General features: G+C 48.0%; 5 protein-coding genes across 5 annotated transcripts; 4 read left to right on the plus strand and 1 right to left on the minus strand.

The window, feature by feature from the left end:
* Positions 1–5,113: 5,113 nt before the first annotated feature.
* LOC142662988 (histone H1.11R-like) lies at positions 5,114–5,807 on the plus strand. Its single transcript, XM_075841280.1, has one exon. It carries the CDS (start codon positions 5,114–5,116, stop codon positions 5,792–5,794), a length of 681 nt encoding a protein of 226 aa, XP_075697395.1. The 3' UTR covers positions 5,795–5,807.
* Positions 5,808–6,690: 883 nt separating this feature from the next.
* LOC142662989 (histone H3) lies at positions 6,691–7,101 on the plus strand. Its single transcript, XM_075841281.1, has one exon. It carries the CDS (start codon positions 6,691–6,693, stop codon positions 7,099–7,101), a length of 411 nt encoding a protein of 136 aa, XP_075697396.1.
* Positions 7,102–8,132: 1,031 nt separating this feature from the next.
* On the plus strand, positions 8,133–8,444 carry LOC142663795 (histone H4). The gene has a single exon (XM_075842629.1). It carries the CDS (start codon positions 8,133–8,135, stop codon positions 8,442–8,444), a length of 312 nt encoding a protein of 103 aa, XP_075698744.1.
* A 2,159-nt stretch (positions 8,445–10,603) lies between these two features.
* LOC142663767 (histone H2A type 1) lies at positions 10,604–10,996 on the minus strand. The gene has a single exon (XM_075842599.1). The coding sequence runs from the start codon at positions 10,994–10,996 to the stop codon at positions 10,604–10,606; it is 393 nt and encodes a 130-aa protein (XP_075698714.1).
* A 319-nt stretch (positions 10,997–11,315) lies between these two features.
* LOC142662990 (histone H2B 1.1) lies at positions 11,316–11,696 on the plus strand. The gene has a single exon (XM_075841282.1). The coding sequence runs from the start codon at positions 11,316–11,318 to the stop codon at positions 11,694–11,696; it is 381 nt and encodes a 126-aa protein (XP_075697397.1).
* Positions 11,697–16,496: the final 4,800 nt, after the last annotated feature.

Here is a 16,496-nt window from a genome sequence, read left to right on the forward strand (position 1 = left end):
GACATAGTGCCGGTAATAAGAAGGAACAGGCACATAATGCTGGTAAGATGAGGGAACAGGGACATAGTGCCGGTAATTTGAAGGAACGGACATAATGCCTGTAATATGAAGGAACAGGGACATAATGCCTGTAATATGAAGGAACAGGGACATAAAGCCTGTAATTTGAAAAAACAGGGACATAATGCCTGTAATATGAGGGAACAAGGACATAAAGACGGTAATATGAAGGAACAGGGACATAATGCCTCGAAGATGACGGAACAGGGACATAATGCCTGTAATATGAAGGATCAGGGAGATATTGCCTGTAATATGAAGGAACAGGGAAATAATGCCGGTAATATGAAGGAACAGGGAAATAATGCCTGTAATATGTAGGAACAGGGACATAATGCCGGTAATATGATTGAACAGGGACATAATGCCTATAATATGAAGGAACAGGAACATAATGCCTGTAATATGAAGGAACAGGGACATAATGCCGGTAATATGATGGAACAGGGACATAATGCCTGTAATATGAAGGAACAGGGACATAATGTCTGTAATATGAAGGAACAGGGACATAATGCCTGTAATATGAAGGAACAGGGAAGTAATGCCGATAATATGAAGGAACAGGGACATAATGCCGGTAAGTTAAGGGAACAGGGACATAATGCCGGTAATATGAAAGTACAAGGAGATAATGTCGGTAAGATGAAGGAACAGGGACATAATGCCGGTAAGGTGAGGGAACAGGGACAAAATGCCGGTAAGATGAGGGAACAGGGACGTAATGCCGATAATATGAAGGAGCCGGGACCTAATGCCGGTAATATGAAGAAACAGGGACGTAATGCCGATAATATGAAGGAACAGGGACGTAATGCCGATAATATGAAGGAGCCGGGACGTAATGCCGGTAATATGAAGAAACAGGGACGTAATGCCGATAATATGAAGGAACAGGGACGTAATGCCGATAATATGAAGGAACAGGGACATAATGCCTGTAATATGAAGGATCAGGGAAATAATAACGGTAATACGAAGGAACAGGGACATAATGCCAGTAAGATGAGGAAACAGGGACATATTGCCGGTAAGATGTGGGAACAGGGACATAATGCCTGCAATAGGAAGTAACAGGGACATAATGCCGGTAATATGAAGGAACAGGGACATAATGCCTGTAATATGAAGGAACAGGGGCATAATGCCGGTAATATGAAGGAAGAGGCACATAATGCTGGTAAGATGAGGGAACAGGGACATAATGCATGTAATATGAAGGAACAGGAACATAATGCCTGTAATATGAAGGAACAGGGACATAATGCCGGTAATATGATGGAACAGGGACATAATGCCTATAATATGAAGGAACAGGAACATAATGCCTGTAATATGAAGGAATAGGGACATAATGCCGGTAATATGATGGAACAGGGACATAATGCCTGTAATATGAAGGAACAGGGACATAATGCCTGTAATATGAAGGAACAGGGACATAATGCCTGTAATATAAAGGAACAGGTAATGCCTGTTATATGAAGGAACAGGGAAGTAATGCCGATAATATGAAGGAACAGGGACATAATGCCGGTAAGTTAAGGGAACAGGGACATAATGCCGGTAATATGAAAGTACAAGGAGATAATGTCGGTAAGATGAAGGAACAGGGACATAATGCCGGTAAGATGAGGGAACAGGGACAAAATGCCGGTAAGATGAGGGAACAGGGACGTAATGCCGATAATATGAAGGAGCCAGGACGTAATGCCGGTAATATGAAGAAACAGGGACGTAATGCCGATAATATGAAGGAACAGGGACGTAATGCCGATAATATGAAGGAGCCGGGACGTAATGCCGGTAATATGAAGGAACAGGGAGATCATGCCTGTAATATGAAGGAACAGGGAAATAATAACGGTAATACGAAGGAACAGGGACATAATGGCAGTAAGATGAGGGAACAGGGACATATTGCCGGTAAGATGTGGGAACAGGGACAAAATGCCGGTAAGATGAGGGAACAGGGACGTAATGCCGGTAATATGAAGGAACAGGGACATAATGCCGGTAAGATGAAGGGAGAGGCACATAATGCCGGTTCAGATGAAGGAACAGGGACATAATGCCTGGTAGATGAGGGAACAGGGACATAAAGCATGTAATATGAAGGAACAGGGACATAAAGCCTGTAATATGAAGGAACAGGGACATAATGCCTGTAATATGAGGGAACAAGGACATAAAGCCGGTAATATGAAGGAACAGGGACATAATGCCTCGAAGATGAGGGAACAGGGGCATAATGCCTGTAATATGAAGGAACAGGGACATAATGCCGGTAATATGAAGGAACAGGGAGATGAAGCCGGTAATATGAAGGAACAGGGACATAATGCCTGTAATATGAGGGAACAGGCGCATTATGCTGGTAATATGAAGGAACAGGGACATAATGCCGGTAATATGATGTAACAGGGACATAATACCTGTAATATGAGGGAACTGGGACATGTCCCTGTTTCCTCATCTTACAGGCATTATATCCCTGTTCTTTCATATTACCGGCTTTATGTCCCTGTTCCCTCATATTACAGACATTATATTACCGGCATTATGTCCCAGTACCCTCCTAGAGGGGACATAATGCCAGTAATATGAGGGAACAGGGACATTATGCCGGTAATATGAGGGAACAGGGACATATTAGCGGCATTATGTCCCTGTACCCTCCTACACCAGACATAATGCCAGTAATATGAGGGGACAGTGACATTATGCCGGTAATATGAGAGGACAGGGACATAATGCGTGTAATTAGGAAACGATACGGATGTAATAAAGACGTGTTACATGTTTATACGTCACCACAAGCGATGTCAGGGATTTCCACAGAGTCCCGGAGCAGAGCGTGTACTAGCGCTCTGCTCGGGACTCCGCTCTGGGGAAGACCCTGACAACACTGTCTATATATGGACAGCGATGTCAGGGATTTCCACAGAGTCCCGGAGCAGAGCCTGTATTAGCGGCTCTGTGTCCCGCGGGCCGAGTGCTTGACACCCCTGCTCTAGTTCTAGTCTATTCCAGCTCATTGTAGTAAAAGAGCAGCATTCTGGTGTCTTGTCTGTGCTGGGTAATTTGAATACAGGTGGAGCAGACTATAGTGTCTTGTATGTGTCTGGTCATTCTATTTCTAAAGGAGCAGTCTCTGGTTTCTTTCCTGTGCTGGGTTATTGTAATACAGGTGGAGCAGATTCTAGCGTACTGCATGTGCTGGGACTTGGTTTCTTGTAATACAGGTGGAGCGTACTCTAATGTCTTGTCTGTTTCAGTACACTAGAATCTGTTCCATCTGTATTACATCAATACGTATGTGCTGGGTTTTATGAATACAGGTGAAGTAGACTCTGGTGTCTATTCTGTGCCGGGTTATTGTATTATAGGTGAAGTAGACTATAGTTGCTTGTCTTTTCCGGATTATTATAATACAGGTGGAGCAGACTATAGCTTCTTGTCTGTGCCGGGTTATTGTATTACAGGTGAAGTAGACTATAGTTGCTTGTCTGTTCCGGGTTATTGTAATACAGGTGGAGCAGACTATAGTTTATTGTCTGTGCCGGGTTATTGTACTACTGGAGAAGTAACCTCTGGTGTCCTGTCTGTGCTGGGTTATTGTAATACAGGGGGAGCACTCTGGTGTCCTGTCTGTGCCGGGTTATTGTAATACAGGAGGAGCACTCTCTGGTGTCCTGTCTGTGCTGGATTATTGTAATACAGGGGGAGCACTCTGGTGTCCTGTCTGTGCTGGGTTATTGTAATACAGGGGGAGCACTCTGGTGTCCTGTCTGTGCTGGGTTATTGTAATACAGGAGGAGCACTCTGTGGTGTCCTGTCTGTGCTGGATTATTGTAATACAGGAGGAGCACTCTGTGGTGTCCTGTCTGTGCTGGGTTATTGTAATACAGGGGGAGCACTCTGGTGTCCTGTCTGTGCTGGATTATTGTAATACAGGGGGAGCACTCTGGTGTCCTGTCTGTGCTGGGTTATTGTAATACAGGTAAATAAGACTCTGGTGTCTGGTCTGTCCTGGTTAAGCAGGTGAAGCAGGCACAGATCTTTTTTTTTTTTTTTTTCTTTGCTGGGTTACGGGATTATTGTAATTAAGATGGAGCAGACTACGGTGTCTTGTCTTTTGCCGGCTTAATGTAGCACGAGAGGAACACACAGTGTCTGTTCCCTCCTCTGTGCCAGGTTATTGTTATACAGGTGGAGAAGCCTCTAGTGTCCTGTCTGTGTCCGGGTAATGTACTGCTGGAGGAGCAGGTTCTGGGGTCTGGCCTGTGTCAGGTTATTTTAGTAAAGGAGGAGCAGACTTGTGTCTTTTTTGTGCTGGGAAGTTGTAATACAGGTGGAGCAGACGCTGGTGTCCTGCCTGTGCCGAGTTATTGTAACATAGGTACAGCAAACTCTGGTGTTTCCTCTGTGCTGGGTTATTGTAATACAGGTGGAGCAGTTTCTGGTGTCTCCTCTGTGCCAAGTTACGGAAGACACTCCGACATCTTGTCTGTGCCGGGTTACCCTTCTGGGCTCTCTGCAGCTCCAGGTCGCCCCCGCATCGGACAATCAGCTTCCCGCACGTTAGACATTGTGGTAAAGAACCCTGTGATAGTGATAAGTGCCGGAAATACAGGGAACGAGCTCCCGCAAACACATTTATCTTTTCCGATCACAGCGATGTGCAGATCGGCAGGACTATGGCAGAGATCCCGGGGCCTCCTCCCGGCTCCTTCCCAGCATCTCTGCCAGTGAAGGCTAGAAATGAGTAGGGGGAATGTCAGGGAGGGGGAAGTCACGTAGAGTGCCCGCTCGCCCGGCCGCTTCTAGTCGTTAAAGGTCTCTTATCCCGGGCAGGGAAGCACAAGGGGAGAGCGGAGCTTTACTCCTGTCAGATGAGGAAAGGGAGGACATGTGATCAGTGTCAGCCAATAGACGCTCAGGACAATCGCAGCCAATCACCGAGCAGCCGCTGTACATATAAGAGGCCCCAGCTCCGTCCTCAGTGTTTCCCTCGCAGGATTATTGCTTTAGTGTAGTCCCGTGTTATACGATGGCAGAGACCGCGCCAGCCGCCGCTGTCCCTCCCACCGAGCCTGCCGCCAAATCCAAAAAGCAGCCGAAAAAAACTGCAGCAGGGGGCGCCAAGAAAAACAAAAAACCCTCCTGTCCCAGCGTGTCCGATCTCATCGTGAAAGCCGTGTCCGCCTCCAAAGAGCGCAGTGGGGTGTCTCTGGCCGCCCTGAAGAAGGCTCTGGCTGCTGGAGGATACGATGTAGACAAGAACAGCCGCCTGAAGATGGCGCTCAAGACTCTGGTGACCAAGGAAACCCTGCTCCAGGTGAAAGGCAGCGGCGCCTCCGGCTCCTTCAAGCTGAACAAGAAGCAGCTGGAGACTAAGGACAAGGCGGTCAAGAAGAAGCCGGCGGCTGCTGGCAAATCCCCGAAGAAGACTCCGGCCAAGAGCCTGACAAAGGCCAAGAGGCCTGCCGCTGCCAAGAAGGTGGCGAAGAGCCCCAAGAAGCCAAAACCTGCCCCTAAGAAAATAACAAAGAGCCCAGCAAAGAAGGCGGCCAAGCCCAAAGCTGCCAAGAGTCCGGCTAAGAAAGCGCCCAAAGCTGCCAAGAGTCCGGCTAAGAAAGCTGCCAAGAGTTCGGCAAAGAAAGCGCCCAAAGCTGCCAAGAGTCCGGCTAGGAAAGCGTCTAAATCCAGGAAGACCGTGGCGAAGAAATAACCGAGAGCCGCCCGTTTCTTGTACCACAAAGGCTCTTTTCAGAGCCACCACCTTCTCCCCGGCAGAGCTGTATGATCACTGGCCGCTATTTCCTCCGGTGCAGACAGCAGCGCGATCCTGAGCTAAAGGAGGCGCTATCATCGCGTGTGCACGGAGGAGCTTCATGTCCCTGTTACTCTATGACAAGGGTCATTGCGCTGGACGCCATAGCTGCTGTATCCGGACCTCCACAGTGTCCGTCCCGTCACTATGGTGTAACATCCAGGCAGAGTTTATCAGGTCACAGCCCACCAGGTGTAATGTGTGAATAAGGACCGGGGCAGCAATAGACTTGTAGCTTACAGCACAGGATCCACGTGAAGGAGGACGATGGTTTACACCCTCTCCGGTGTAAATAGAGCACAATGTCCCCTGCTCCTCATTGCACGTGGTGGATGGTGACCCTTATATGCTGCCTCTGGATGCGGGGCACAGTGTCCTGTGTAAGGATGGGGTGGGGGATTGTCCCTTTGTGTGATCTATAAAACCACTGTAGCGGCGGATGATGGGGAAGTAGTCTCTTATATAACGCTGTGTACGTGATCTGCGGACATGGAAATACAGTGAGCTGTTACTGATAACTATTTCGTAGAGAGCTGGAGAAATGATCTCATTAACGCCCCCTGCTGTAAAAGCTGCGTATGGACGTCATGTAAACCGGTGTCCGCCTCTTCGGAACGGTGATTGGTCGCGAATATCACATTTACTTTGTAGGTCGCATATTTTTTTTACGAAGAAGCCAATAGAATGTAGGGGTGTGCCTTTCATGGACCAATGAGGACACGCTCAAGTGTATAAATACTCTGCTCTGTCCTCTCCTCGTATCAGTCTACGAGTGTGCACGTAGTTGTAGAGTTATGGCCAGAACAAAGCAGACTGCGCGTAAATCCACCGGCGGGAAAGCGCCCCGCAAGCAGCTGGCTACTAAAGCTGCACGGAAGAGCGCTCCCGCTACCGGCGGAGTAAAGAAGCCTCATCGTTACCGCCCGGGCACAGTCGCTCTCCGTGAAATCCGCCGCTACCAGAAGTCCACCGAGCTTCTTATCCGTAAGCTGCCCTTCCAGCGCCTGGTGCGAGAGATCGCTCAGGACTTCAAGACCGATCTGCGCTTCCAGAGCTCAGCAGTCATGGCTCTGCAGGAGGCCAGCGAGGCTTATCTGGTCGGACTGTTTGAGGATACCAACTTGTGCGCCATCCACGCCAAGAGGGTCACCATCATGCCCAAAGACATTCAACTGGCCCGCAGGATCCGTGGGGAGAGGGCTTAGGTCTGAACCCGGCACCGACTACAACACAAAGGCTCTTTTCAGAGCCACCAAATCCTCCCTCAAACGAGCTGAATCCTTTTCCTCCGTTATTCTACCGGGACGCTGGTTTCTCGGTGCTCTGCTATTATTATGTGGAGATGCTATGTTAACCCTTTCAGAGCTTAGTTAGCGCCATTTACACTCTATAACCAGTCCCCGTCTCTAGCACTCACGTTATCCGACCCTTTCATAGGTCCTGTCATGTGTTATGCCGGATGTCTGCGCTGTTTTCATCACCTCCCTCTCCGGCTGTATCGCAGTGATAACCCGCCCCACTCCAAACTGATGACGGCACATCGCTTTTCCTATAATAATCGCTGCTGCTGCTAGGAATGACGCCGTTATGATCCACCGCTGACCAGTGTATGCGGAGTACTTGTTCCCTACTCCTTGTAAAGGCAAACCAGGCGCAGCGTGTAGGTTGGGGGAGCAGGTATCCTCCGCCCGGTGTGAACACAAGCGCAGGGGAATTATACTCTTATTCTGTGAGGTCATGATCATCGGGTGTAGTCCCGGTCACCGTTGTAAATCAGAGATCTAAACCTAATCAGAGATCTAAACCTATTACCACTGCCCGAGTCCTCTCCTCCCTATTCATTCTATAAAACCGTTGTGGTGCTGGTGGCCTGAGGGGTGAACTGCGTGCACACAAATCCTGAACCTGACGGCAGAAGAAGAGCGGCCGCCATACTAATCCAAGACGTCACGCTTGTTTCCCTTAACATTACTCTTTAGATTTGGGGTTGATAGAGATTACACAGCAGTCGCGCTAGAAGCGGGAAAAGAGCGGCCGGTATTGTAAAATGAGCGTGAAATTCAAAATCTTAGTTAAGCCAATCAACGGGAGGGATTGGTAATGTGAATTTGCTGAGAGACACGCCTCCCCGGAAGTGACATGTCTTACAGTTCTCTCTCTGGTCCTCCCAGGGTCTATATAAAGACGCGCCCCGCGGTTGTCGGTACAATAGTTCTCTTTAGCTCCAGCTTACAGGATGTCTGGTCGTGGTAAAGGAGGAAAAGGACTCGGAAAGGGCGGTGCCAAGCGGCACAGGAAGGTGCTCCGTGATAACATCCAGGGCATCACCAAGCCTGCAATCCGCCGTCTAGCTCGCAGGGGAGGCGTCAAGCGTATCTCCGGTCTCATCTATGAAGAGACTCGCGGCGTCCTGAAGGTTTTCCTGGAGAACGTCATCCGTGACGCCGTCACCTACACCGAGCACGCTAAGAGGAAGACCGTCACCGCTATGGACGTGGTGTACGCGCTCAAACGCCAGGGCCGCACTCTCTACGGCTTCGGAGGTTAATTCCGCTCCTGCTCTACTCTATCTTACACAACACAAAGGCTCTTCTCAGAGCCGCCACATCCTCTATAGATCAGCTATGATGTCTGCTGGTGACCGCTCGTGTATAATCTGAGCAGCGATCTTCTACTTCTATATACACGGGGGTAGGGGCTTCCGTATCACGTCGGTCTTCCAGTGAGGTGCCGGATATGTGGACTGCAGTGTGTCCCCTAATAGCGTCCTAGAAGCAGCTGACTGAATTCCGTCTTAGACCAGGGAATGTTAGTCTGAAGGGAAAGAGTGCCTTAGTGCTATACTTGCTGCCGAGTTATCCTCCGGCAGGAAAACACATCCTCGTAGCGGCGCTGCCGGACGCCGTTTGTACCGATGTCTGCATGTACACGAGTGGCAGAAACTCGCCGCTGAATATCCGCACGAGCAGTGGATCAAACAGCTGACTTGCGGTGTTGCTTCTTCGGCGTCCAGCTTGCTGCTGGGCAACGTGCTTTCCGCAATCCTTGGAGAGAGGGCCAGTGTTTTCTTAGTTGCTGTCACTGCTACTAATGTTACGAGATTCTTACAACAAATCTGTTACTGGGACCAACTTTGACACACGTATCGGCTCGTATTGCTTCGTATCTCATTCTGCCGGACGGCTGGGATTAATAAGGCTGCTGGCAATAAATCTATTAACCTCTAGTAGTAATAATGAATCTGTCTGCTGTCCCTATATAGGACTCCCTTTATTACAGTAACGCGTGCAGTTTCTTGCAGAGCAACATTTAGTGAGACGCATTCAATGAATGAAAAAGGACAAACTGATGCAGCTGATACGGCATTTTACAAGAGCAAAACCCAATGTTGGAGGGGCCGTGTTTTCCAAGCTGCTCTCATTGCTACAAATGTTACGCGATTTTCAAAACAAACTACCAATTTGTAGCACCAAGTTCCACATAAGTATCGACTTGCATTGTCTTGTATGTCACTTTGCCAGACTGCTGGTATAATCGCGCTGCTGGCAATACAATGACAGGAAACAGAAAGCACCTATTTCTACTTCGTACTAACACTGTTCGTTGTCTATACTTAGGACTCACTTCACCACGAACGCATGAAGTTGCTGCAGAGAAACATTTAGTGAGACGCATTAAAGAATGAAAAGGACAAATTGATGCAGCTCTATTCAGGAGTAACATCTAATATCAGAGCTCCAATAGTGCGGTACTTGAGGGAGACAAACATTACAGCCCAGTTTGTCCCCTTTCTGCCCCCACTTTTGATATTTGATTTATGTACCTTTCCCTTTTATTCCCCTTCATCTACGATAAGTCACAATGCTGAATGGGCTTTGTTCATTAAATGGGGTGTTCTCTAAATAGGGACCGTTCACCCCTTCCCTGGTAGGTAGAATATACCTCTCTAACCTCGTTGTTTTAGTGATCTATAATTTTTCTTAATACAAGAGATCCTTTGATCCGTGCGCTTCTTGCCATTCTCTTCCCCTCCCTTTTTCATTTGTTGACATTTAGTTGGTGGTGTACACCAGGGCAGAATTAGAAGCTAAGAGTCCTTGAGAGGAATGGTTTGTTACCCTTATAGCGTCTCCTGTGTATATAAAGCATTGCCGCAGACCCCTCGTAGGACTTCTCCTTTGTAGTTTAGGAACTGCTCTTATCGGTACATGACGCGGGGATGGAATCTTCATCTAAACACCTGGGATGATGGTGGTTATACTCCAGGAGGACCGAATTGTGACAACGCTCTTGAGACTGGAAGATATAATTTAAGACACTATGTAGTCGGGGACGGGTTGTAGATCATGAACATGAATCACTGGAGTAGTTGTACTATTAATGTGTTCTGTACAGTATAGTTAGTGCACCAATGAGGACAGCGCCACCATCTGCACGAGGCAGTAGTGAATGTGTAGGTCATGAGTAACGCAGCAGTTCTACACCCACCCACCCTACGGCTTCCTCTTCAATGTGAAACCCCGCGGTATATGAATTCATAATGGGGGTTGTCGCCCCTTCCTGCTGGCTAGTTCTCTGTACAAGCAGAGCCACTTATCTGGCGCAGAACGTTTACATATCGGAGATCAGCGGTGAGAGCTCTGTTCTAAGGACCATGCGGGCGGCTCTTAAAAGAGCCTTTGTGGTTAAATGTGGGATAAGCGGCGCTCACTTGCTCTTGGCGCTTTTGCTGCTCTCGGTCTTCTTGGGCAGCAGAACGGCCTGGATGTTGGGCAAGACGCCTCCCTGAGCGATGGTCACACCACCCAGCAGTTTGTTGAGCTCCTCGTCATTGCGCACGGCCAGCTGCAGGTGACGGGGGATGATTCTGGTCTTCTTGTTGTCCCGGGCAGCATTTCCGGCCAGCTCCAGGATCTCAGCGGTCAGATATTCCAGCACAGCGGCCAGGTAGACCGGAGCGCCGGCGCCGACCCTCTCAGCATAGTTGCCCTTGCGGAGAAGTCTGTGCACACGACCGACAGGGAATTGAAGTCCTGCCCGGGATGAGCGGGTCTTGGCTTTAGCCCGCACTTTGCCTCCCTGTTTACCACGTCCAGACATCGCTAAGTCAGAGAAAACTCCTATCTGTATCGTAACAATCCCACTCTTTCTGCTGCCTTTTATAAGCTACTGCACCGCTCATCAGCACCTGTGATTGGATAGATTTAAAGCCACCAACAGAGAAGAGACTTGTGGGAACCACCAATTAGCTGCACTGGGAGTGGCTTATGACGATTCCATAGGTCACATTACTTGCTCTTCCAGTAGAACAGCGGTCAGGCAGCGTTGCTCATTTGCATAGCCCGTGTATAAATACAGCAGCGGTGGGATGGTAAAGCATTTCATTATCTCAGTTGTGAGAAGATCGTCGTGTGTGATCATGCCTGAGCCCGCTAAGTCTGCCCCGGCGCCCAAGAAGGGCTCTAAGAAAGCCGTGACCAAGACACAGAAGAAGGACGGCAAGAAGCGGAGAAAGAGCAGGAAGGAGAGCTACGCCATTTACGTGTACAAGGTGCTCAAGCAGGTCCACCCTGACACCGGCATCTCGTCCAAGGCTATGGGCATCATGAACTCCTTCGTCAATGACATCTTCGAGCGCATCGCAGGGGAAGCCTCCCGCCTGGCTCACTACAACAAGCGCTCCACCATCACCTCCCGGGAGATCCAGACTGCCGTGCGCCTGCTACTGCCTGGAGAGCTGGCCAAGCACGCCGTGTCCGAGGGCACCAAGGCCGTCACCAAGTACACCAGCGCCAAGTAATCTGCCCCGTCCCTGCAGTAAGAACACAAAGGCTCTTCTAAGAGCCACCCACCTTGTCTACAACAGAGCTGTGCCTGCTATTGTCTGGCCTCCCGCTAGGGAAAATGCTTGACGCCGATAGAGAACAAGCAATCACACTGCCTGTCTTACAATAACCACCCTTTATCCAGTCCTCACCAGAGCAGACTCTGGTGTCTCCTCTGTGCCGGGTATTGTAATACAGACTTTGCTGTTACAATAATCTTGCACAAAAAAAACAAAACAAAGTTTGCTCCACCCGTATTACAATACCCGATAAAGAGGAGACGCCAGAGTCTGCTCCACCTGCATTACAATAACCAGTCAACCAGAGTTTGAGGCTACAATAACCTTGCACAAAGGTGTGTTTTTCGGTGCTAGGTTAATGTAGCCGCAAACTCTAATGTGTTGACTCCTTATTGTAATACAGGAGGAACAGCCTCTATTTCTTGTCTGTGAGGGCTTATTTTAATATAGGTGGAGCAGACTCTGGTTTCTTCTACACCCTGTAATAGCAAAGGGACATAATGCGGTAATAGGAGGGAACAGGGACATAATGCGGTAATAGGAGGGAACAGGGACATAATGCGGTAATATGAAGGAACAGGGACATAATGCCTGTAATATGAAGGAACAGGGACATAGTGCCGGTAATATGAAGGAACAGGGAAATAATGCCTGTAAGACGAAGGAACAGGGACATAATGCCGGTAATATGAAGGAACAGGGACATAAGTGCGGTAATATGAAGGAACAGGGACATAATTGCGGTAATATGAAGGAACAAGGACATAATGCCGGTAATAAGAAGGAACAGGCACATAATGCTGGTAAGATGAGGGAACAGGGACATAGTGCCGGTAATAAGAAGGAACAGGCACATAATGCTGGTAAGACGAGGGAACAGGGACATAATGCCTGTAATACGAAGAAACAGGGACACAATGCCGGTAATATGATGGAACAGGGAAATAATGCCTGTAATTTGAAGGAACGGACATAATGTCGGTAATATGAAGGAACAGGGACGTAATGCCTGTAATATGAAGGAACAGGGACATAATGCCTCGAAGATGAGGGAACAGGGACATAATGGCGGTAATATGAAGGAACAGGGACATGAAGCCTGTAATATGAAGGATCAGGGACATAATGCCTGTAATATGAGGGAACAGGCGCATTATGCCGGTAATATGAAGGAACAGGGACATAATGCCGGTAATATGATCGAACAGGGACATAATGCCTGTAATATGAAGGAACAGATACATAATGCCTGTAATATGAAGGAACAGGGACGTAATGCCTGTTATATGAATGAAAAGGGAGGTAATGCCGATAATATGAAGGAACAGGGACATAATGCCTGTATTATGAAGGAACAGGGACATAATGCCGGTAAGTTGAGGGAACAGGGACGTAATGCGGATAATATGAAGGAGCCGGGACGTAATGCCGATAATATGAAGGAGCCGGGACGTAATGCCGGTAATATGAAGGAACAGGGACGTAATGCCGATAATATGACGGAATAGAGATATAATGCAGGTAAGATGAAGGAACAGGCACATAATGCCGGTTCAGATGAGGGAACAGGAACATAATGCCTGTAATACGAAGGAACAGGGACATAATGCCGGTAATATGAAGGAACAGGGAAATAATGCCTGTAATTTGAAGGAACGGACATAATGCCTGTAATATGAAGGAACAGGGACGTAATGCCGGTAATATGAGGGAACAAGGACATAAAGCCTGTAATATGTAGGAAAAGGGACATAAAACCTGTAATATGTAGGAACATGGACATAATGCCGGTAATATGAAGGAACAGGGACATAATGCCTCGAAGATGAGGGAACAGGGACATAATGCCTGTAATATGAAGGAACAGGGACATGAAGCCTGTAATATGAAGGAACAGGGACATAATGCCGGTAATATGAAGGAACAGGGAAATAATGCTTGTAATATGTAGGAACAGGGACATAATGCCGGTAATATGATGGAACAGGGACATAATGCCTGTAATATGAAGGAACAGGGACATAATGCCTGTAATATGAGGGAACAAGGACATAAAGCCGGTAATATGAAGGAACAGGGACATGATGCCTCGAAGATGAGTGAACAGGGACATAATGCCTGTAATATGAAGGAACAGGGACATAATGCCGGTAATATGAGGGAACAAGGACATAAAGCCTGTAATATGAAGGAACAGGGACATAAAGCCTGTAATATGAAGGAACAGGGACATGATGCCTCGAAGATGAGTGAACAGGGACATAATGCCTGTAATATGAAGGAACAGGGACATAATGCCGGTAATATGAGGGAACAAGGACATAAAGCCTGTAATATGAAGGAACAGGGACATAAAGCCTGTAATATGAAGGAACAGGGACATAATGCCTGTAATATGAGGGAACAAGGACATAAAGCCGGTAATATGAAGGAACAGGGACATAATGCCTCGAAGATGAGTGAACAGTGACATAATGCCTGTAATATGAAGGAACAGGAACATAATGCCTGTAATATGAGGGAACAAGGACATAAAGCCGGTAATATGAAGGAACAGGCACATAATGCCTGTAATATGAGGGAACAGGGACATAATGCCTGTAATATGAAGGAACAGGGACATAACGCCGGTAATATGATGGAACAGGGACATAATGTCTATAATATGAAGGAACAGGAACATAATGCCTGTAATATGAAGGAACAGGGACATAATGCCTGTAATATGAAGGAACAGGGACGTAATGCCAGTTATATGAAGGAACAGGGACATAATGCCGGTAAGTTGAGGGAACAGGGACATAATGCCTGTAATATGAAAGTACAAGGAGATAATGCCGGTAAGATGAGGGAACAGGGACGTAATGCCGATAATATGAAGGCACCGGGACATAATGCCGGTAATATGAAGAAACAGGGACGTAATGCCGGTAATATGAAGGAACAGGGACGTAATGCCGATAATATGAAGGAATAGAGATATAATGCCGGTAAGATGAAGGAACAGGCACATAATGCCGGTTCAGATGAGGGAACAGGGACATAATGCCTGTAAGGCCTCATTTACACGAGCGTGTGCGTTTTGCGCGCGCAAAAAACGCTGCGTTTTGCGCGCGTTTGTATGGCGTATGCACTGCGTATACGCAGCCTTGTTGCGTTTTAAACGCGCGCACGACTAGCGTTTACATCGCGCGTAAAAAACGCAGAGGGGATTAGTGGGACGCCCGCCTACAAATAGGCCAGCTGGCCCAACCCCTGCTTGCTGGTAGAAATCTGTTTGCAAGGTTATTTCCGCCTCTGCAGAAACCACAGTGTTTGTTTTTCCCTTCAAATTGGAATCGCTTTGACACCCAACTATTATGGCTTCGCCAGCACTGGCGCGTGTGCTTCTTCTCTGGATGATCTCACGTCGGTTTGGCCAGCGCCGACACATGCTGCAGCACCACACGCCTGGAAGAAGTCGCATTTGGGTTCACCCACTTGTGGCCCAACGTACAATAAAAGGGCATTTCCATACCCTGTTTGAGGACTTACGCCGGCATCCCGACAAATTTCGAGCCTTCTGCCGCATGTCTGTGGCCACATTTGACCTTCTGCTTGAGCAAACTCGCTCTGGTCTCACCTTCCAGAATACGAACATGAGACGCTGCATTTCGCCCGAGGAACGTCTGCTTGTGACCTTGAGGTATGTATGAAGCTGCTATAACTTAGTCCATGCCGCTGTCTGCTTTACCAGCCCCCCACTAACATGTGTTCTTCCTTTCTTTTTCTTTCTCTTTATTTTCTAGATTTCTGGCCACAGGCAATAGTTATCATTCGTTGCATTTTGAATTTCTTTTGGGAGTGACCACCATTTCGTTCATTGTCACATCCACCTGTGTCGTGTTGTGGCAGAGTTTAAAGAGCACGGTCATGCCTCAGCCCACGACAGAACAGTGGCTAAGTATATCAGAGGGATTTCTTAGAGCTACTGAATTTCCTAATTGCATTGGTGCCCTTGACGGCAAACACATTCGTGTGAGAAAGCCCCCACGCAGTGGCTCGCAATACTATAACTACAAGCAGTATTTTTCCATGGTATTGTTAGCCTTGGCGGACACTAATTATTGTTTCACTATTGTTGACATTGGCTCGTATGGAAGCTCGGCAGATGCCCGCATATTCCGTACATCAAGAATGGGGAAGCGACTCGTGAATAGGCGACTGGGGTTGCCGGAACCCTCCATCCTCCCAGGCTCCAGCGGGCCCCCAATCCCGTATGTAATCGTGGCAGATGAGGGGTTCGCACTCACAAGGCAAGTCATGCGTCCCTTTGCAAGAAGGGGCTTGGATGACCGTAGGCGCATGTTCAATCTCCGCCTGGGCAGAGCTCGGCGATGTGTCGAATGTGCCTTTGGCATTATGTCGAACAGGTGGCGTGTCTTTCTGTCAACAATGCAATTGTCCATGCATAATGTCACACGTGTTATCCAAGCGGGTGTAGTTCTGCATAACTTCTGCCGCATTAATGATGCAAACTTTGATGCTGACTATATCATAACACACGCAGACACCACTGACAATGTCCCGGTGATTCCTCTCGGCCGATCTGTCTCCTCCGGCCTTCGAGTTCGTGATACTTTGGCGGCATATTTTGAGTGCCCATCTGGACCAGCACCGTGGGGGCTGATGACCTGTGAAGGGGTGAATGTTCTTTTGACGCTTCACTACCGACCTGAGATGTGGGCATTTTTTGTTTTGTTTCTTTTGTGTGTT

This window comes from Rhinoderma darwinii, chromosome 11 (assembly GCF_050947455.1).
Source record: "Rhinoderma darwinii isolate aRhiDar2 chromosome 11, aRhiDar2.hap1, whole genome shotgun sequence".
NCBI lineage: Eukaryota > Metazoa > Chordata > Amphibia > Anura > Rhinodermatidae > Rhinoderma > Rhinoderma darwinii.

Excerpts from the sequence above, each read along its gene's own strand:
- LOC142662988 (XM_075841280.1), top strand. The coding sequence starts at position 5,114 with ATGGCAGAGACCGCGCCAGCCGCCGCTGTCCCTCCCACCGAGCCTGCC.
- LOC142662989 (XM_075841281.1), top strand. The coding sequence starts at position 6,691 with ATGGCCAGAACAAAGCAGACTGCGCGTAAATCCACCGGCGGGAAAGCG.
- LOC142663795 (XM_075842629.1), top strand. The coding sequence starts at position 8,133 with ATGTCTGGTCGTGGTAAAGGAGGAAAAGGACTCGGAAAGGGCGGTGCC.
- LOC142663767 (XM_075842599.1), bottom strand. The coding sequence starts at position 10,996 with ATGTCTGGACGTGGTAAACAGGGAGGCAAAGTGCGGGCTAAAGCCAAG.
- LOC142662990 (XM_075841282.1), top strand. The coding sequence starts at position 11,316 with ATGCCTGAGCCCGCTAAGTCTGCCCCGGCGCCCAAGAAGGGCTCTAAG.